The sequence below is a fragment of the Prinia subflava genome, chromosome 17 (assembly GCF_021018805.1).
Source record: "Prinia subflava isolate CZ2003 ecotype Zambia chromosome 17, Cam_Psub_1.2, whole genome shotgun sequence".
Lineage (NCBI taxonomy): Eukaryota > Metazoa > Chordata > Aves > Passeriformes > Cisticolidae > Prinia > Prinia subflava.
In genome coordinates, this window is record NC_086263.1 from 3,967,146 (window position 1) to 3,989,225 (window position 22,080).

The window sequence follows — 22,080 nt, forward strand, 5'->3', positions numbered from 1 at the left end:
GGAAATACAAATTTGGAATTACTTGACAGGATTCTACTGAAATCCTTGGCATTGGATGCCTTGTAGCTCCCACTAGTGCTGGAAATTTTGGTCTACTGGCACATAGCAGCCAATGTTTCCTTTCAAATAAACTATCTAAAATGTCTAATGTGCTTTTATGTGAGGATTTTCTTGTTTCTTAAAGTAAAGCATCAAATGCAGTCGAGTTTTTGCACAGGGTATGTAGAGAGATGGTGGAATTCCTGTTCAGGATTCTTTTTAAGAAAAAGCAAACAATAAAAATGGATGGTTGCTCTGTATGTTTGATGGTGCTTCAGAGATGCTGCAGTGTCCAGAACACTGCCAGGCACAGCTGAGAGCTGGTAATTTTGTCTTCAGAATAAATGCTTTATTCCTATTTGTGGAAATTTAAATTGTGGTTTCTTAGGGAAGAAAACATGATTTTTCACCTAAACTGCTGCAAGGTATGAATGCATTTAGCATGTCTTCATCTCAAATTCTGTAGTGTGAATCACAAGGAAATGATTGGAGCAGAAGTAATTTTGGTTGTTGGCCAGATTATAATTTTTCACTGCCTGAGTGTTATTCACATATTTATTTACCTGAAGATGAGAGAGCACCAAGCAATTAGTATATGGTTCTGGGAAACACAATGGATATTCCAGTTAGTAAAAAAATAATTTAAATGTGTTATTTGTCATCAAGGTGCATGATATGTGACTGGCCTTTTAATGGCTTCTAGAAATGTGCTTCACATAATTTGAAGCAAGCTTTCTTATCAGTATGTCGTGCAATTAATTTAATCTTGTTTCTGTTATTTCCACAGTATTTTTCAATTCAGTGAACCTCATTACATTTGCAAGTGCATTAAATTAGAGTCTGGATAGAAGAAGAGAGATGATTATCAGTTAATTTAATTATATTTCTAGGTTTGCCCATTTAATGATATGTCTGCCATTGTTGTTGCAGCCTTTACAGCAGTAGCTCTGTGCAGGAATTAGTTCTGATTCCATGTAAAGTTTGTGTTATCTGATAACTCCTGACAACTGCTGGAGCCACATGCTCAGTAATTTATGAGTCTAATCAAAAGTCATTTACTTTAAGCCTGAAGGCTACAGTATGGAATACTTTCACTGTATTCACGACACCATTTTTGACTCTGCATTTGTGGGAATATTTTTGCAGAGCTTGACACCATGAATTAAGAGACACAGCTTCCTGTTCTTACAGTGATTGCAGGAGCAAGGAAATGTTCCTCTGCTCAGGGCTCTTCCAGCCAGCTGAATGCTGCAGCTGGGAATAAATATTCTGGTTTGGAAGGAGACAAAAAGAAAACCTCAAATTCTCCATGATGCAGCCCTTCATATGAAATGAACTTTACAAATAAAATTCTTTGGTCCTTTAGGGAGATGCTACAACCTGAATTGTAGTGCTCAGCTTCTAACATGGTGCCTGTCAATGTTACTGCTTTTTGCAATAAATAATAGTTTTATACTTCTTTTGCAGCTCTGCAATTTTGGTTTTTTCCCCTAAAGTTTTGTGCCATGTGTTTGAAATTTCAAGTGCGTGGCATTTGCCCTGGCATCTGGAAATCCTGAGGATGCTGAGACTCTCCAAAGCATTATCAATTATCTGGATCAATTGTGGAGCTCATTAAAGGCAGATCCATTAAGGCAAAAGTTTTGGGCTTTAGACATTTATAGATACCCAGTATGAATGTGAGAGAAAAAGAAATTCAGCTCTGAAGTACAAAATGTTCCAAGTTTCACTGTTTTAAGATGGCTGTCTCTGAGAATTTTACTGGTTTAAGACTTGGAAGTAAATTTTAAAAGTATTTCAAAAATTATAGCAGAAATAACCCATAAATCAGGAAGAAAATAGATTAAATCCAAGTTCTGCTAAACTCTGAGAACTGTTCTTCTCTTCCTATATTCTGGAAGGTGAAACAATTAGGTTTACATTTGTATTTACTGTTTGTACGTGATGAGCCATCCTGTGGCTGCAATGCAAATAAATAATGCACACGGGTTGTGTACATGAAGTTCTTTTTCTGGAAGTGCTTCCCACTACAGCAAGGTTCTCATGGCACAAGGTCCCTGGCCTGCTCTGTGGGCCTGGCAATCTGGAGAGCTGATGGAATGTTTGCAAAGGAATAGATGGATTCAGCTTTTCAGGATAAAGATATTTTAATATTTCTGATGCACTTAATGGGAGGAAAAAAAGATAATATATTTTTGAAAGTGAGACCTGTGTGTGGGTGCAGAGTGGGAGAATCAGACTGAACTAACTCAGAAGGGCTGGGTTTGGGAGGCTGTCATTGCAGAAAAGTCACATTCTGCCAGCTGTCCCTTCAGTGGTGGGGGTGACCTGCTGCCAGGGGTTATTCCTTACTATGGCTGAGTAAAGCTGTTGTAGAGCTGCTCAGCTGTGGAACACCACTTGGAGTGTTCACATTAGTAAGAGACAGACATCCTACTTCTCCTCTTTGTTTTTTTTTTAAACAACTCTTTACTGGCTTCTGCCTTGCCTGATTTGATGAATCCCATATCCCAGGGCACACCTTCTCTTCTGTTTACATCCTTCTATTTTTTCTTTTTCTCACTTTTGCTTACTTCTAGTGTGTTGTTGTTGTATTGGTTTTTTTTTGTTTATTTTTTTTTTCCAAGCATGAGTGATAAGACAGGCACATATTTATTCAGGACAGTACAGGGATGTGCCAATATTGGCTGGATCCAATGGATTTGGTGAAAATTAAAAAATACATCACTTACTACATATCTTGTTTTTTGTGAGGAGGAGTTAGGGGACAAACTTCCTTCTCTGTTTATCTTGCAGGTTTCCAGTTGGGCTTTGAGGAACACGTGTTTGTTTTGAGTTGCAACTCACAATTCCATAACAACGATGTTTTTTAAACCTTATTATTTTTCTAAATAAGTAGAGTCTCTCTGTTCAGCTCCATTAGAAATAAGTGCTTGGAATTTCTGCCAGTACCCAGGGCCTCTGGCAGTGTCCCCTGGAAACCTGCATGGGCCAAAATGTAATGTTATGCTCCTTTATACTGGCAAAATCATCCCTTGGAGACTGCAGAGCAGGGATAAATCCAGCTGCTTGTCCAAACACACAAATAAAGCAAGGATTTATTAGCTAGTTTTGACTGCACTTTTGTCTGGTTACAAGAGTCCTCAGCTAATGCTAGGGACAGAAAAACAGACCTGCTCTGACTCTGGATTGCAATGGGGAGAATGAAATAGATTTAATTAATAGAACAGTGACATTTTTGTTTGGCTGTTTGATATACGGGAGAAGAAAGCCTCTTCTTAAATGAGGATAAACCTTTCTTGATCATCATCCTGCATTACAATAGTTTTGTATTCTCTACTTAACTTTTCTAGAACATGTTTTGTTGGTTTGTTTGGTTTGATTTAGTAGTATTGTTTGTTTTGGTTTGGGGTTTCGTTTGTTTGGTTTTTTGTTGTTTTTGCGTGTGGTTTTGGGTTTTTTGTTTGTTTTGGTTTCAGGTTTTGTCTGGTTTTTGTTTGTTTGTTTGCTTTGTTTCAAACTTGTTAATTGCCTATGACTTATTGAATGATGCTTGCTGTAATGTGATTTCTGCTCTCCTTGTTTTTGTCAGTTCACTTTGGTATTTTCCCCCCAGCTGGTGTTTTTGGAGGGACAGGAATGGAAAGATGACATCCCTTAGTATTCTGTATAGGAAAAGTACTGTGTTTCCCCTTCTGGCAGGAAGGATTCTTCCAAATCCCTCCTTGGTCTGAGCTGCTGCTCCTGACATCTCCTTATTTGACTCAGCTCTTTCTGTTTCACCTTCACCCAGCTAATTAAGCCACTCATTGAATGTATTATTCAGTATTTGATTCTGCTGTCTGAGTCGGTGAGAGGTGGAATTTAAATAAAAACCACCCAAACCCCAGCAGTGAAATGCCCTTGGTGGGATTAGTGGCAGGGCTGGAAGGAGCCGGGCTAACGGGCTTGGCGGGACATGGATCACACTGAGCTGGGCCTTGGCTGCTGGGGCAGGGCTGGAATCAGAGCTGGCCGTGCCTTAACCCCCGATAGTGCCCTGTGGGCTGTGTCAGGACATCTGAGGAGCTGCAGGCGTCCTTTGGCTTCATTTCCCTCTGTGTTTCCCCGCTCAGCCCCGCTCCTGCAGGGCATCCTGTGGGTCTGGGTCAGGTCTAGATAAGGGCTCAGCGATGCTGGAACTCGGCTCTGCTCATCAGTTTGAGCCAACAGAGATCACTTCCCAGGGCTTTTGGCCATTTGTAAATCATTCATTTCTTTTTCTTGGATTAGAAATGTAAACAGGAGTGCTCTGCAAATGAGCAAAATCTAGCGTTCAGATGCAAATTATCCATTTGCATTTCCATCCCTCTGACTTTGACTGCCTTTGTGACTAATCTTTTGTATAAAGGAGAAGTGTTATTACAATTAAATTAGTTCCCTTTTTGCTTTAGGCTATTTTTTCCTTAATATTTACATTAAGCAACTGAATTAAAGGCGAATATAAATAATATTCTCCTTCATGTAAAACCTACATATTTTTATCATGTCAGTTAAAGCAAACCTTTTAATTTTTTTTTTTTTAAACCCAAAGTAACAAAAAATTACTGTCACCAGAGAGAAATCTAGTCTCAGAGTATGACATGAATTTTGGATACAGCAGATTGAAGTGTATGAATTGATGGATTGGTTCATACAGTGTATGGATCAGGTACAGTAAGGATTCGAATATGTTGCTTTAGAATCCCAGAAGAGCGTTCTGTTCAATTTGCAGTTCATTGTTGTGATGGAAGTGTCTCCCCCTCCCAGGGCTGGGTTGTCTTTCCAGCTTTGACTGAGGCACATTTTGGGCTTTGGGAAGCCTCAGCTGGCAGGAGTCCAGTGGGAACTGAGAACTCCCAGTGAGGTGTTTTGAAAGTGACTCTGGGGTCAGCCACCAAAAAGCCACTGCAAAAATCCTCATCAAGCCTCCCACAAAACATCTGATACTTTGTCTCCAGAATAGTCCTTACAATGTATGAAGTAGTTTGAGTGAATTAGGGTAAAAACCATCACTACAAAATTCTTCTTGTTGGTTTTAAATGATCAACACTTTTTCTCCTGATGCAGCTCTGTTATATTTAAGAAATGGGAGCTCCATTCTGAAAGATTTCATGGCAAAACAAACAGCAAACTGTAGCAGATTCCGATTTTGTGTAATTAATGTTTTGAAGATTGGGGTAGTTCCTAAAGCAAAATCCTAGAGCTTTTTGAATGTACGTGAGCTTTAAATTTAGAGTGAAATACACTTAGTCCAGTCATTGTCTTACTTGAGCATATACCTCATATTTTTAATTTTTGAATAAGAGTACGTTTTGCCTTTAGCTTCATCTTCTGTTGATCTGAGCAGTCACATTTTGGATCTTGATATACCAAGGGAAAAGGATGACTTTAGGTAGGAGTGATGGCTTTGGAAGAGGCTCTGACCTCTTTGCCTTGTTTTTGCAGATGCAGTTTTGTTAGCCCAGAAGGTTTGTGTTCTCTGCAAGGAAAAATAAGTGTTTGGCCTGGGATATCTCCAGATTAGTATTCTGGCAGGTACCTTTTTATACTCATCTTCTTGCTAAGGAGAAGATACCTAAATATTTTATTAAGCTACTAAAAGACTGAGAACATTTTATGAGACATGAACTTTAATGAGACATGAAGTAGCAAAAATTAGACTCAGTCTTTCAATAATTTGGGACGGTGAAAAATGTTAACTGTCTTGTCATACTAACAAGAGCTCAGAATATACACAATTGTATCAGCAAACTGAATTTGTGTTATTTTCTTGGTTTAAGCTTGTTTTGAATCTCTACTTTTTACATGCTTTTCTAGAGAAAGGCTCTAACAATATTTCTTACTGCTTTATTCCAAAGAGGAAAAGAAGTTAAAACATATAAAAACTTAACTTAAAGCAAACCTAGCTAGATTTGTAGAAAACAAGCAGTTAATCAGATTCCTTTTTTTAACATATGATTGTCTTAGACCTTATGACTGGCTTCAATTTGCATATTTGCATTGTATAAAAACATGTTTAGTCACACTGTCCTTTTATGTAGTGAATTTATTTACTATTTGACTCAAACAATAATTCATGAAATGTGATATTTTCTTTCTCTTCTTTTCTGTTTAAATAAGGCCATGTATTAATTATGCTGTACAGGAAAATAAATAAGCTTCTCAAATTATTTTAGCTGTGAAAATTGAGCAATGACTTGAAAATGGACATATATACCTGATGAATACACGTGGGTTTGATTCATTTTCACTGATGCAATGTCTTCTTGTAGAATTGAAATATTCTTCACCTGAAGTTAAATATCAAGTGAATGATTTCTTTTAAATTCTCTAAAAATTCCCAATTTCAAAACCTATTTGTTCCCCAGATAGTAAGAGAAGTGCTTATATTTTTTCCCATCATGTGCTCCACCCAGCCTCTTTGCTAAGGACAACTTCTTTTCCTCTCTCTCAATACTTATCTCCAAGTACCTCTCAAGATAGTTTTTCCTCACTCAGTTGTATCTATAGCTAGAAAATATTCCTGGGAGAAACCTGCTGCTCTGAATTTCCAGCAGGGAGACGCTCTGGTGCCAGCTCCAGCTCACTGATGGCTGAACAGAGGGAGAGATCAGCCAGGTACAGTGAGCTCCACTTCCCTCTGCGTGTTTGGGGCTGGGCTGAGGCTCAGGAATTATAAACACAAGAGCAGGTAAACAGCCAGTTCTTCATAGTGTTTCCCTTGTAGTTTCATTGCTCTACAAATCTACCATTATTATTTTTTAGAGGGCGTGACACATCAATTTCCAGTTCAGTTCTGTGTTCTTATCTCAGAATTCTGTGCTTGCACTTGAAATATTAATGACTTTAGGCACAAGTTGTATTAATGGAACAGTTATGTCTTTTGGGTTTAAGTATCATTAATTTTAGGAAACTGCTTCTCATGAGAGTAATCAGAAGCAGCTGTTAGTTTTGCTGCAAAATATTAATGCACAATTAAAAAAACCCCAGTGACTCTTAGGAAACAGAGCAGTTTGCTGGAGCATACCTGTGCTCTGCCTTGCTGTGGCCATACATTCCCAAATTCAAACACTGTGGAGAGTGCTCAGTGTGCACTGCATTTTTAGCTTTCACTGTGCCTTTTTAATGCACCTCTCTGAGGTTTGTTGAAAATGTATGCACTAAAATTTCCTGAAATGTTTCTTCTTGAAATAAAAGACCTTAGGGGTATTATTCACATAATATTTCAAATTACAGCTAGTTTAGTTCTCCGCTGTTTGACTGTTTTCCACGTGTAGAGGGTGATTTCAGTCACAAAGCTGCTGTAAGTTATTTTCTGGCTGTCTTGTTTGTCCTCTGGATGGTTTACCCTGAGTGCCTCTGGCTTGGAGCAAGCCCAGCTGCAGCCAGCACCGTGTGCTGGGGTGTGTTAGATACTGGATTTTCATCACCTTTCACTGACTGGGGGCCTTTCCTGCCTGGGGAATGCATTTCAGCAGAGAAATCCTCTGCCCCCAGAGAGGCTGTTAGAGGGGAGCCTTGTCCCTTCCAGGCAGAGCAGGGCACAGGGCTGATGGAGATAAGGGTTTTGCTGATGTGCACATCTACAGTGTTCAGAGGCAAACCTGAGAGAGCTCCAAAATAGCTGCAGAGTTCCCAGGTGCACTGAATTCCTTCCAGGGCTCTGTTATCCTTGTTCTGGAGTACCAGAGAGTTTCCTCTGGGCTTCTGTGCTGCTGGAGAGCTGTGGTGCCTCTCACTCTGGAAGATACACTCACAGACCCTTGCATGTCCTTGTCACACTTTTTCAGCTTCTTGGAACCAGTCTCTCTGATTATTAGTCTTCCTTTCTAGCAGTTACACCAAAATCTTTTGAATATGTGTGAGTTTCTGTAGAATTTCCCAAGAAAGTTGGTCAATTCTATTTCCTTGCTGTGCCATCAGTTCCCTAAAGCTGCAGCCTTGCAGCATTATTGAACAACCAGACCTCTGGGTGCAGGTTTTTTAGCTGAGGGACCTCCAGGATTCCTGGAGCCACGAGCTGCTCAGATATTTAAACACCTGAGATTCTGTTTTGCTCCTGGAGCTGGGAGTTGCACACCTGGGAATGTGTGCTGCTGAAGCCTGTGCTCCTTTTATTCTCCCCCAGGAAATGCAGGTCCAGCTCTGCTGTCAGTTCTGCCTCTCACCCAATGACCAGGCAGGGATAAAAAAGAACTTTAAAAAGAACTATAAAAGAACTTCACCTCCTAGGATAAAGCAAGGATTGTGGAGAAGCTTCACTAAGCCAAGAAAGGGACTTTTTAAAAATTATTATTATGAATTTGGTGAGTTCATTTCCTTCCTTTTGTTATTCTTTGTGGTTGTTCAGGGTGATATTTGCAATGTAAGCCTTTGGAGCATGGCCTTGCAGTGACTCTTGTTCCATGGTTAGTGCACCATGGCAGCAGGTGGAGATGAGAGGAACAGCACTGCTGGGATTTCTTCCTTATTGAAAGTGCTTCTCTTGAAGAATACGGGAACAGCTCTGGTTTTAGGTTATCACTCTCAGCCAGCAGACCTTTTCCCCATCTCCCCCAGCCTATCTTAAGCTCATAGGGATCTCAGTTTATACAACTCTCTGCAGGGCTGTCTGTTATCTCCTTCTCTCCACTGACCAAACATAAACCAGGCTGTCTGGCTTTCCCCTCCTTTTGCTCTATTAACAAACAGCTTTCAAACTCCCCTGCCATGACTCTAACATTGGCTGCACGTTTGTTTTCCTGCCTGGAGCCCAAGGGCTGTGTGCACACTGGCACCTCTCCTCTCCTGCCCAGCTCTGCATCTCAGCTCGGGCTGTTGCAGTGGCCTCAATTTTCAAATGCCACTTTTCTCAATCAGCCAAAACACCATTTCCTCAAGAACTTTTATTCAAGTCTTCTTGTTCTCTCTAGGCTTGAACCCACCTGGTATTGCTGGACGTGGAGTTGGAAATATTTTTCCTAGTTTCAAACAAATAATTTCTGTCTTGAAGTGTGTGTTTGTGAAAGTATAACAGCAGTTATCTGTTGTTATAAACTAACTGATGATATCTATACTAAGGTATCATCACAATGTCATGGTTGCCAGGCATTCCATGGAGGATGTAAACATACGACCTATTCAAAAGCAGATTAAAAAAATACCCCTTTTTAGTGTTGTAGATTGTAAATTTCCAAATTTCTTTTTCCTTGAAACAGTTATATTTATGTCATATCCATGGCTTTTTATTCAGTGTGTTTTCTGTGGTCATTAATAAGCTTTCAACTGACTTGTGAGTAAAATAGAAGAACCTACAAAAATTGAACTTGGTGATTTACTAACACACAAAGTAAATATTTTTTCATTATTGTAATATTCAATGCCTACAAACATGGATTGCAATCTCTTGTTTTAGGCATCTAAATCAGAAATGAGAGTAAAAGAAAGTTTAATGTATGTAGGCTCTTATCTTTTCTAAAGCTTTGAAACATCCACAAAGACTGCATCATTAATATCACTAGGCTCAGTAAGAGTGATTCTAGGGTAAAAGGATGATTTTCAACATTTTTGTTGTAAAGTTAGCCACAGTTTTAGATGTTCTTTTGAACTTATCGTAAGGAATGATGAGATTGCAAGGTTCATCAGTTTAAGCAGTGAAAAATTAACTAGCAGCAAAAAGGAATACTTCATATTTGGTGGGAATTGAAAGCTACAGAAACAAGGAAACAAAACCGGTAGCAGATCTCAGATTAATTTATTTCTAAGTTCTTTATTATTGATCAGTTTTGAGACAATTTTTACCTTTTATGACTGCATCTCCACATTATTCCAGGAATTCCAAAGAGAAATACCTGTCTTTATCGGGATTCCTTCAGTGAACGTTGCTCACCCTGACAACTTGCTGATGCTATTTTTACTTTTGCATTTATGGCATTTCTTTTATGAGATAATGGATTGTGGAAGAGAGAGCTTGTGTGACTCAGATGTTGTGAGGACAGCCTTTATATACAAAACTGTCTTATGCTGAAACACAAGATGGAAAGGAAGACTTTTAAAAACAGTGACTAAAAAAAAGCCTCTTTTCCCAATTTTGTGCTAATGCAACTATAATCCTTCTAAAAATCAGACTTTTCAACAAATTACCTTATAAATTCATTTAATGTTTTCAATTTCTATGAAAATATGCTTCATTCTATCCACTTGGAGGGATTTTAGGATCCTTTCAGGCTTCAGTGAGTGCTGAAAAGCAGATAATTATATTTGTGTTTAAGGATACATGTTTTACAAAGCAGCAGCTCTGTTTTAGTGGAAGATATCACGATAATTGTTTTGTTTCTGTTCAGCTGGGATAAAACATAACAGAATTTTTCCTTTTGTTTTAGAAGAGTGTGTAATGGCTGTCTTCCAGAGGATATATTAGTTGTGTTTTTACTTGGTAGATGTGGCCGTACCTGAGGGCCTTAGTGCTGTTCTGAATGAATTTATAAAAATATCACTCTCTTTTATAATATTGAGTTAAAATATGTTTTTAAAAAATACTGTTCTTTGCTTTTGGGGAGGAAATTTAAACATTTGGCCTTACTGCAGCAAGGAATCTGGGCCTTACTCTGCCACGTGTATGAAAGGTTTTTGTGTTAATTCCTTGGGTTTTGGGTCAGCACTGAAATCAGCACCTTGCAGTGATCTCTGTGATAAAATAACCCTGCTCTGCCTAGGAACTCACATCTCCTGTTGGAATGCAGTGATGGCACCATTTGAGATGGAGCTCTCGTTACCATTTCAGATTTAATGAAGATTACACCCTGAAATTTACCTCAAGAGCAAGAAGAAATGCAAAGTTTATGAGTGGAGTTGTGTGGAGAGTTTGTAATTTGATACACTTGTATAAATGGAATGTGAAGCTGGTTAAATTGCAGGAATCCAACCAAGAAAACTCTTTGGATTCAGGTTGTAATTGGTTTGGTGTTTTGGTGGGTTTTTTTTTTTTGGTTTGTTTGGGTTTGTTTGTTTGTTTGTTTGTGGGTTTTTTTGGAGGGGGTGTTTTTTTTTTTTTACTTTTTCAGAGAGCATGATATCCTAGATAGAAAAGTTTCAGCCTGTCTACATTATAACAGTGATTCTTTCCACTCATTCTAATAAATGATTCTTTTATTATTGTTCTTATTCTTACTACTGCTGCTACCAGCATCACCCCAGTAAAATCCTTACAATTGATAAGGAATAAGAAGCCACTTTATGGGCACACTGTTTACTGAGCTGACATAGTACATATTAGTTGAGGCACAATTATTTTAATAGATCCACTCCTACCCCCCTTCACCTTGGTACAGAATATTGGATTTTCCAGTTCAGTGAGTGTCTGGTTGTTATCATTCATGTGCTCTATTGCAGTTATTGTTAATGGTTATATGAACAGCAAAATAGGAAGCATCTATCACCTGTCAGCCTGTGTTCTCTAGACCCATCTTGGATTAAATTATAGTAGGATTGAGAGCACAAGATGCTAAAATTCAGGTTCCATGAAGTTTTGTGGATTTTTTTTTCCCTTTAACGTTTAGGATTTGTGTTCAGTCTTTAAGGAAAAAGTTTCAGTATATTAGGTTCATAAATTCTGAATTGGTCTTGCCAAAAAGTAATTTAGAAAATTTACCAGATCAAATAAAAGTGTATTAACCTGGTTTTTAGAGAAAGAAGGAGAAATACATTTTCCTGCTCCAATGTGATTCTAACAACTTTCTAGTTTAAGGGAAATGTGGGCAGTTATACTTACCATGGGCTGAAAATAATTCATCAAAGCAATGTTCTGAGTTCAGGAACGGTGCCATTTGTGCTCCATCAAAAAGTGGGCTTTATGTAATCAGTTTTTTAGCTTTGAAATTGATCTACTGTCACTATTTTACTTTGTTTTAAATTGTGCAGCTTAGATACTATCCAGTATTCATGCTTGGGTGACTTGATTGGACTGGATGAAAAACTTTATCAAAAGCACACACTTGTGTATTTTAGCCTAGAATACAGAGAGAACAGACAGAAAATGTAATGTGGGGGTAGCAGGTGGGGTGATCACATCTCTCACGTAAATTTATCCCTCAGATTCTTTTGGCCATGCTGAGTTGGCATTTCTTAATATGAACTGCTTCATTTTGTGCAGATTGTTTGTTTAAATACCATCAGATCCGGTGAGATAATCTTTTAAATGGAATTTTGAAATAAGTATGGCAATCTCTTTTTCCTGGATCAACACAACACCTACTTCATTAATTAAACTGGAACATTCACATTTTGTCAGGTGTCAAATAGTTGAAGGTTACAGGGAAGAGATGAAGGATTTTCCTTAGGATTGAGAGAAATGTGTTGGTGGGAATTCCAACATTTGAGAGAGACCTCTGATGCATTTTAAATACTGCTCTAGTTATTCACATTTTCACTGGTGAAACAAACTGTTGACATCCAATCAACTGTTGATGAGTAAATTCAAACCAAACAAAAGGGTGTGTTTTTCAATATTAGATGTAATTAAACTGCAGGATTGCCACGGGATATTTCAGAGGCCAAAAAAGATGAGGAGTTTCTGAAACAGGATGGATGAGTTAGTGAGATGAAATCTCCTGGTTATGAAATGGCAAAGGAGCCCTTACCTTGTTCAGGTAAATCAACTCTTACCTTGTTCAGGTAAATCAATTCTTACCCTGCTCAGGTAAATCAGCCCTTACCTTGTTCAGGTAAATCAGTTCTTACCCTGCACAGGTAAATCAGTTCTTATCCCCCTTGGAATGGTCAAGAGCCTGCAGCCTCAATCCCAAGGCTCAGCTTTTGGTTTAAGTGGGAAAGCTTTGTGTTTAGACAGGAGGGAAAGTGAGAGTTACAGACTCTGGAGGTTTCAGTCCTGGACAGCTCCTAAAGTCACCAGTGTGATGCTTGATGCTTCACTCCTGCTGGATTTTCTGCTGGGAATAGATGATTTAACCTGTCTGGTGGGTGAGAAATTGCAGATTATGAGACCAATAAAGATTTAAAAAAACTTAAAAAAATGTATTTTGATGGTTATTTTTTTCCTTTAATTTCTCTACTAGTTTAAGAAAAGGAGGAGGAAACTGTTTTTCTTAATTTTTGGATTGATCCAATTCTGTTTATTAACTTCTTATTATGCTGCTTTAAGATTACCTGGCGCCTCTTTCTCCCAAATGCCATAGCTCATTTTGGCTTTCATCTTTCATACACACTTATGGAGGAAAAACATTGAAATCTGTTATAAAGAAAACTCAGGAACTGTTATATTTCAGTTATATACTGAAATGTCCTCACATACTGTACAGCATTACACAGAGATATTTATTATCTGCCCTCCAATTAAAAACACTGCCTTGGTTTAGTAGATATTTAAAAGTATTTACTACAACAAAGCAATCAATAGTCCTTATTTAAAAGAAGGCTAATTCCTCAGTGCACATGGATCTATACACAAAACCACAAAATCTATGGGCACGAGTGAGGAAAGGGCTTTAGGGGCGTGAAGGGGCCGTGTGTTTTTATGGTTTGTTTGATGGGGGAAGGTTGGTTTGGATTTTTTTACATCTCTTTACCAGCACTGAGACAGGGTGGTCCTTTTGCCAGGGCTGTTTGTGTTCAGTGATCCTTTGCTCATCACTTTGGTGCTATTTAGGGCAAAGCATCAGTCTGGGGGGACATGGAAAGGTGTAGGAGGGGCAGTGCAGCGTGTGGGGCTGGCTCCTGCAGCCCTGCGTGTGTGCTGGGACTCCTCAGTGGAAGCCAAGGTGGGAAGTGCAGCCCTGGAGCAGAGCAGGGCTGGGGATGCTGAGTGCTGAGCACTGGGAGCAGTGACCCTGCTGTGGCACTGCCACTGGGCTGTTTCTGGGGATCACCCTCCCTGCTGGGCTGGCTGAGCTCCCCTCTGTGCCAGGGGAGGGAGGGATGCTGTGCACGGGCTCTGATGTGACCTGTGTCTCTTGTGCTTCTGAAAACGCTGGGGAAAGCAAAGGCCTCTGCTGCCCTCACGACAGAACAGCTTGGCACATGTTTCAAAGCAAACTGGGCTTGTTTACCCTGCACTGGGCATGGAAGAAGAAATAGCATCTCACTCACTCTCTCCTTGCCAACAGGAACAAAAAAGCCTGACTGCTGGTCGATAAGGGAACTCCTCAAAGCTAAATTATACCTACTTGCTGCCTGAGGCTCCAGCCCAATTCTTTATTTCTCCTGGATGTTGAAGCAATAGCTGTTGTCATCAGAGCTCCTTTTGAGCTTGTTCATGGCAAGAGCAGCCCTTTGGATGCAGTGCTCACTCCTGCCTTTTCTTCTGTATTCTTATTAGTGAATGACACAGTGCTGGGCCAGGAAGCTGGAACCATTCTCAGGGTATGAAGCACCGATAATTTGTGACCTGACTTCTCGTGACTTTTGAGAATAGGTAGGAACTGAAAAATTTAAAGTTTCTGATGGCTGTGGGTTCACCCCAGTAGGCAGCAAAACCCCACTCACTCCCCCTCAGCGAGGCAGAAGTGAGAAAGTTTGTGGGTTGTTTATCAAGGGAAGTCTTGAGTCCAATAAGAAATTCTGCTTCACTTTTTTACTCAAGAAAGCAGAGTAAATGCATACCCAGCTTGTTGGGAATGTAACTGCTTTGCTGCAGAGAAACAGACATATTTTGTGAAAACATATTAAAGGCATAAAACTCGACTTCTTGTGATAGTCAAAAGTGTAGTGTAGTATCAAAGAGAAAATGGATTTTTACAGAGCCCTAATTTTCCAGGGCAATTCTGCAGTCACCACACATCTTCTGTCATTAAACAATTCCTGTCCTGTCACTCTGTAAGCTTGAAAAATCGCTATTTGATTTAAAATTTATGCTTTTTATCACTATATAGCCCAAAATGACTGAACTGCATTTAAAAGTTCAAGAAAAATCCTCTTCAGTCTTGAAGGAACTTATTTTGTGAAAATTGGACTTAAGTGAAAGGGTTTTATTATTGATTTATACCCTGATTTATGCCCACACAACCCCCTCGCAGTAAACACAGGCTCCTTTCTGGCAGCCACTTCAGAATCCTCACAAACTGAATTCTCCTCCTCTCAGCATCCTCACCTCTCTTTGGGGTCTTTTATCAGCTGGAGTAGGGCATGGCTTTGCAAATAATGTTCTGTCTTTTCCTCAGGCACTTATTTATGAAAAATACAGGAATATCTTTGAGCTTTTATTTATATTTATTTCTCTGTCAAATATGGCTACACTTAGTTTCTAAATTCTAAAAATTAGATTCAATATCCTAAAGGTTTTTAGGATAGATTCCTTCAGGAATTGTGTTGTGGCTTTGTGCTGTTGTTAATTTGAAAACATAAACTGTCAAATTAGGTTTTATTCTCTAAGAGTTGCATCTGTACTCTGGGTATACATTGCCAGTTGTCACCATACCCAGCTTACACAGCATGTGGCCATGCTGAAGTCACAGCAGCAGCTTTCTCAACAGCCCCTGGAATTTATCAGGAATACCTATTGACCACCTAGATTTCTGTGATTTCAAACATATGACTATTTATGTACCTGTTGGTCTACTTGACACCTAAGGCAATTTTATTAGCCAAATAAAATTTAGTTTAAAAATCCAGTTTTAACAATTTAAATCTGTTAAAGTTTACAGTTCTGGAAGTTCCTGTGTATTTGCAGCCTTGGAAGTAGAGGGATATATAGAAAAGAAATTTCAGATTTGATCTGAAGGTCAAAATAATGTTGCATTTAAGAATCTTAAGTGTTTTTGTATTGTCCAAACCGACAACTTTACCTCATGTCAGGTTCTGTTGCCAGCTTTGAAAATGAAATATTTCCTAGCCCAGATTTAAGTCTTAACCTGATCTGGGCTTCAAAAGCAAATATTTAGAGCTGGATGCTGCTACATGACTGATTCACATCTTAAAATGACATCTGTATCTTGTGAAAATGCTACTTCTTTATGTGTGGGTTTGGGTCTCTGAGCAGAGGGGTGGAGGGTTTGCACTCGGGTACCTCTGCAAAGCTGGGATAATGAAACCTCTGTTTGGAGAGAGCAGGGAGTGAGAGGCACGAGGGCTCTGTGCTCTGCACAGACGTGTCTGTGCATCTCTGAGTGCTTGGAGAGCGTTTAGAAAAGGACAAGCAACTCCCGAAGGTGAGAGAAGGAAAAGAAAGAGCAGTGTGAAGGTTTTATATACTCCAGTCCATAAAGCTCCACAGCAGCAGTACCTGTTCCCTCAAATGAGTCTTTATTTAGGAAAAAGTCAAAGCTTTCCTTGGGGGGGAAAAAAAAAACAACAAACCAAGTTTTAACTCCTGATAGCCTTGCAAAGTGTAAATGAGCATAAGTGAAGGGCTGGCAGCAGAAGAAAGCAGAGCTGGTGTTCACTGGCACAGCCGGGGGGTGGGTGGCTGTGTGGGAGGGCACACACACGAGGCCTTTCAAATCTGTATTAAAAATACAGCAGTATTTTTATAAGCAGTAATTTTTTTATTATAAAATTTGTCAGTTCAGTTTCCACAAGCCTTGCAAAACCTTCCTCTTAGAGTCTGCTTTTATCTAGAAACAAGACAAGAAGGCTCCCTAAAATCTGGAGAAGTTTGATTTTAAATCTGTGATCAGATGGGTTGTTTCCTTTTTGACTCTGCTCAAACTGCCCCAAGGCTGCCCTGAGGCATCAGGAATAGGTGCAGATGGCCCAGTTTTCTTTGGGTTTGAGCTAGTAGACACAAACCTCTTGGTCCACAAATGTTAGTAAATAGAGATGAAGCTATTTCTTTCAAAATACAGCTCCTCTCCTACATCTTTGACATTGCAACCGTTGAAGCCATTCAAATCCTTGAATTGGTTTGTTAATTTGATGAGGCTTCTGCCTGAGTTGCTGGGGACAAACCTGGTGAAGACTTGAATGTCACATTCTAAGGTTTCATTTTTCATTTATTTTCTTCTTCAGTAAGTATTACTGTGTGGTTAATTTGTTCTCTGGGATGGATGAAATAGAACTAATATGAAATTCAAATGAATTCTTCTGCTGGCAGCCTGTTTGTTAGCAGCAATAATGAAACATAATGGCCAATGGATAGAGAAATGCATTAAGTATTTTCCTCAATAATTCAGGACTTTGAGATATTTAAGTCAATAAGAATATCCAGAAAAATGAATAACCTAGAATTTGACTGTTTAATTTTTGATTTTATATATATTTGTGTGTATATATATATATATTCTTATTTTATTTAGGATCATGTTACCTTTATAAATGCTTTAGTCATTAAAAGGAGTCCATCTCAGCTGTACAAGTTTCAAACCTAACAACAACCCCAAACAATGCAGACCACCTTTTGCCTCTAATCTACTGCCTGTTCCACGAAACTGGAAGCCAGTATTGTGAACAAAAAACAATTATTTGTTGGCACTTGTTGAGGTGCCAAGGACACGTGTAAAACACCTGACCAGCAATAGCTTCATCTGTCACGGGAGGCTGAACAGCATTTTACAAGGTTATTTGCTTCCACCTACTGCTCATCCTTGATATTACAGAGGAACCCAAGCGGGGAACACTGATCTGATGCCTTCAGTTTTCTCTCTCCTGTATTTCCCATTCTGCGCTCCCCAGGGTGAGCTCTGAGCTCACACTCAGGGTCACTCAGCTCTGCACACAGCAGGGACACAAAACAAATCCTTCTCCTGCTGCACACCAAGGACAACTTTCAGCCCCAAAAGCACAAACAAGGGTGGCTGGAGGGAAGAACAAAAAGGATGGGACCTCACAGCCTGCAGCTGTAATTGGACAATTAAACCCCAAAATGCAAATGGACCTAAACTTATCAAAGTGTGAGACATCGTGACCAGTCGTGCATTTTTTGTGACCATTCTTAGTCCACCTTGGGTGTAGCCCTGCCCAGGCCCTGTCCTGCCTAAGGTGTATCCTAAAGGCCTTTCAATAAATCCCTACTTTATTTTCCAGCTCTGTCCAGTCTCTGTTCCAGCTCAGCCTTCCCAAGGCATCAATCCCAGCTGGAATTGCAGAGGCTCATCCCTCCTCCCCTGGGCTGTGGGAGCTCAGTGTGTGAACAGGAACTCAGATTGCCTTTCACAGTGCCTTATGTGCACGTGAGGACAGAAAATACGGTGGAAATTCAGGACAGTTTTCTGAAGTTCCTGATTTCTTGGGGTTTTTGGGGTTGCTGACAGTCTGTGTTGGGGTGGCAGAGGATGGAAGCAGGGTTGGGATGGATGGCAGGGAGAGAGCAAAGAGCAGTGTGTGATAAAGCACAGGGACACTCAGGTGTGAGAGCTGCCAGCAGCACTGGTGCTACCTCAGGATAGGGATTTCACTACTCCTGCTTGCACTTCAAGAAGCGAAATTAAATGTAGAATTACACAAACTATGTAAAATAAAGTTATGCAGGTTTCTACTGCATCCCAAAGCCAAAATCTCAAGCAGGGCCATGCTATCACCAATAATTACTTTTGCTTTCTCGAGCTTTTACTTCGCTCTGTTCTGTAACATTTTTATAATGCTACTGTTGATGGTGGTAGATGTGTTCCCCAAGGGCCCAGTGTGTTCAACTTGGAAATTCCCAGCCTTTAAACTTGTGCTTGTCCTGCATTGCTCCTGATGCTCTGCAGAAAACCTTGCTTTGTTTCCCGTTGCTGCCACCAAACAAAACAGACCAAAAAGGCAATTTATATAAAACATAGAGCTCTTAATATGTTTGTAATAGTATTATTGAATTGGCTGCTATGCAGTGACACCTAGAGAAAAAAGGAATTGTGTTGGTTCTAAACAGAAATGGATGAGGGGGCTTTCTATTTAATTCTGTGTTTCCCATGGAACACCCTGTGAATTAGTCTAGCATTATATAGTTTGCTTAAAATAATTATTCAGAAGAAACATATTTTCCAGGCTTTTTTTTTTTTTTTTTTTGTGATTTAATGGCATTAAAGAAGGTGCCTGATACATTGTTCAGATCTCTAGGATTTTACAGTTGCTTTACAGCAATGGTGCTTCTCCATCTCAAATAATTCACAGAGCTGGGAAATTTGTAATACACATAGGAAGTGACAGCACTTTGCCATTTTGCACTTAGAGAAAGTAGCACAGATGTCTCTCAGAGAAAAACATTCTCATTCCTTCCCTTCTTGCTCTGAGATTGACAGATGATTCATTTTGATGATTTTTAGAGCTCACTGTCTGTGTACATTTTTTCTTTAAAAGAGGTATATCTAGAATGTAGACATATACTCAAATATTTATATTTAAACATAGATTTGATCAAGTCAGTAGCTTCACTAGTTTAAAGAATTACAACACTAATTGCTTCAGAAAATTAATTGGCCTTTGTCTTGCCCTTGTGCAGAAGTCTGAATCCAGGTGTGTAGTCTTGAAGATGTAGAGCTATTTCTTCAGCTGAATCTGACTGTACAGAGTTTCAAAGATAACACATTCCTCAGTGAGATTGAGCCCATGCAGATGTGGTTTTCATTACTAAAGATGCTGTGGGTGATTTGTAAAGATTCACTTTCTGTATCTTTAGACAGATAACCAAGCCCTAAGGGATGAAATGCTTCTCCAATGTTTAGGGATAGAGCAGGGAGCAGGAATGCTGGAATTTGCTGCTCAGCCTGGCTCTTTTCCCGGGGCTGCTCTCAGCTGAAGGCAGGCAGGTGCCAGCTCCAGGTGAGGCTGGTTGTGAATTCCTGAGGGAGAGGAGGCTCAGCTGGGCTGGGGCTGCCCTGCTGCCTCCCCTGCTGCTCCAGACATCCACGGCGGGTGAGCTGTGCTGGGAGGGAGATGAGTTCTGCTTCACCCAGGTAAAACTGCATTTTTAATTGAGTTATGAACGCTTATGAACTCAGGCTTCTTAGAAATTGCTTTTAATGGGAAAGGAGGGTGGGGAAATAGCAAACGGAGCTGTTCCATGGGCAGCAGGAGGATCAGAGTGCTGTTGGGTCTTCAGGCATATTCATCATGCTGAGAGGCTGTAATGGCCAGGACTGCAGTCTGAGAGGAGCTGCTTCATTCTGCTTTCACTTAATTTAGGTCAGTGTGTGAGACAGAGCCACTCTTGTCCTTGGTAATGTGGAAAGAGATGATTCATTTTTGATTAACCAATAAATATGTTAAAGAACATTACATTCTTTCCAAAAGGTGACTTAGGGCACAGCCAGGACGTGAAGATCACTGGTGCTAATGAAGTTTGAATTCATTTCCCTGAGGGAGAAGGCTTTTGAAAAGCTGAGCGTTTTTCCTTCACTCCCTCCCTCCCTCCCCATAAATAAGAAATGTAAATATCCAAACAGGCTCAGGAAGTGAGCCTGTAGGCAGAGGGAGTATTTCCTTCTCCTCCACAGGGGAGACGTGGGGAGAGACTGTCTGGCTGCCAGGAAAACACACTAGAAAGAAAATATTTGAGTGTTATATTCTACAAAGTACAATCTGGTTCCCCATGAAAAGTGATGGAATATAAAGAGTACTAGAGGTGCTAATTCATGTATTAGCTTAGCTAGAATAACAAATTTTTTTTGCTGCTTAAGAACTGACCCAACTTGATATGCCTCATAAAACCATCTTCAATATAATTGCTGTGAATGAAAGTATTTTTTCCAGGACACCTTGTTTCATCTTACTTGGTTGAATGATTTAATTTTTAAAAATCTTTTATAGTTGGAGGTAGGAAGCCTTCCAGTAAAACCAGTCCTTCATTAAAGATAAATAGACCTACTATTGAAGAAACATAAATTCTTCATTTTACATTTGGTCTCATTTTTAATAGGAGCTGCTGTTTGCTATCAGCATTGGAATTTATATGCGAGTAACTAACCAATAATCTGAGATCTGATTAGAGTAGTTCCAGCTTTGGTGAGATGTTGGGGAAATATTTTTCACGAAGAATTCTCTCAGCCATGTGTTATCCTTTTCCCAGTAGAAATCCCTAAAGTTACAATGGTTAAGCAAAATTTGCTTCCAAGAATATCCTCACTAGAAAAGTAAAGGTGAAAAGGAAATGAGTAGGTCACTTGCCTACAGTTTAGTGGCTTGAATTGTATTTGGCTCACTCAGTTTCCAGTAGTAAGTTGCTGTAAAAAGGGTGAATGTGAATCAGTAAATGCCTTTCAGAGTATAATTTTTGTGATAACTGTTATCCCTGTGTGTTTTCAGCACAAAAATCCACAGGTTCAATGAGTCAAAGTACTTTAGGAATAAAAGGACCATGTGCTGGCTGTCATTAGATTTGACATCTTTTGTTTCACTCCTGGAGAAAACATGTCCAAAATATCCACATGTGTACAAATCTGTGCACACACACACATTTTATCATTAATAGAGGCTTTGCTATTCTTGCATTCAGAGATTCAGACACAAATATCTATCAAGTCCTAGTTAGCACTTGATAACACACAGGAGGTTGAGCAGTTTTTCCTCTTTAGCTTACCTTCATATTTCTTTCAGCTTCCCTCACTTATTAAAAAAAAAAAGTGATCAAGGAATATATTTTTCTCAAGATAGAAGTAAAAAAGAAAATGTATACTAAAAAATCATTTTTTTTCCTGAGAGCTGGCTACACCATATTGAAATAAGCAGGGATTTTTTTGGTGTTCTTTCAGTCCTGTCTTTAAATTTATGCCTGTAGTAAAGTTTAATAAACTTCACCTAAAGGCACAATACTAGACTTTGTATATTGAATAACTCTGTGTACAGAAATAAGAGTTCTTCAGCCTGAGTTACTCCCCCAGTGCTGGTCAATGTGCTTTGTGACATGGGCTTCTCTGTTTGTGCTTTCAGGACACTAAAGCAGAGTGCAGTTCTGGTGTAGAAACTGAGGACAGAAAAGTAAGTGACTTGTTTTTATGTGACTTTTCAGGCAACTCTGGTAGCTGGGATTTTTCTCTGGTTGTTGTTTGGGTTGGTTTTCTTTTTTTAAATTAAACTGTGTGAAATTATTTTATGGTTCTTTACATGTGTATGTGTTCATGTTGTATTTTAACTTCAATGGGGACAAAGCAGTCTTACTCTGTTAAATAAATATAC

The 22,080-nt window shown here is 39.4% G+C and overlaps 1 protein-coding gene across 33 annotated transcripts in view; it reads left to right on the forward strand.

Moving 5' to 3' along the window:
- Positions 1 to 22,080, forward strand: part of RBFOX1 (RNA binding fox-1 homolog 1) — an 818,485-nt gene that overhangs the window by 258,791 nt on the left and 537,614 nt on the right. For 30 of the 33 annotated variants that reach the window (XM_063414918.1, XM_063414939.1, XM_063414937.1 and 27 more), the window contains one exon: positions 21,835 to 21,882. The exons of the other annotated variants lie outside the window; for them this stretch is intronic. Coding sequence is in view for 19 of the 30 variants with exons in the window: in XM_063414910.1 (XP_063270980.1) it covers positions 21,835 to 21,882 (48 nt within the window). In the remaining 11 variants the exon portion in view is untranslated. The remainder of the gene's footprint in view (positions 1 to 21,834; positions 21,883 to 22,080) is intronic. 33 annotated transcript variants of the gene reach the window in all.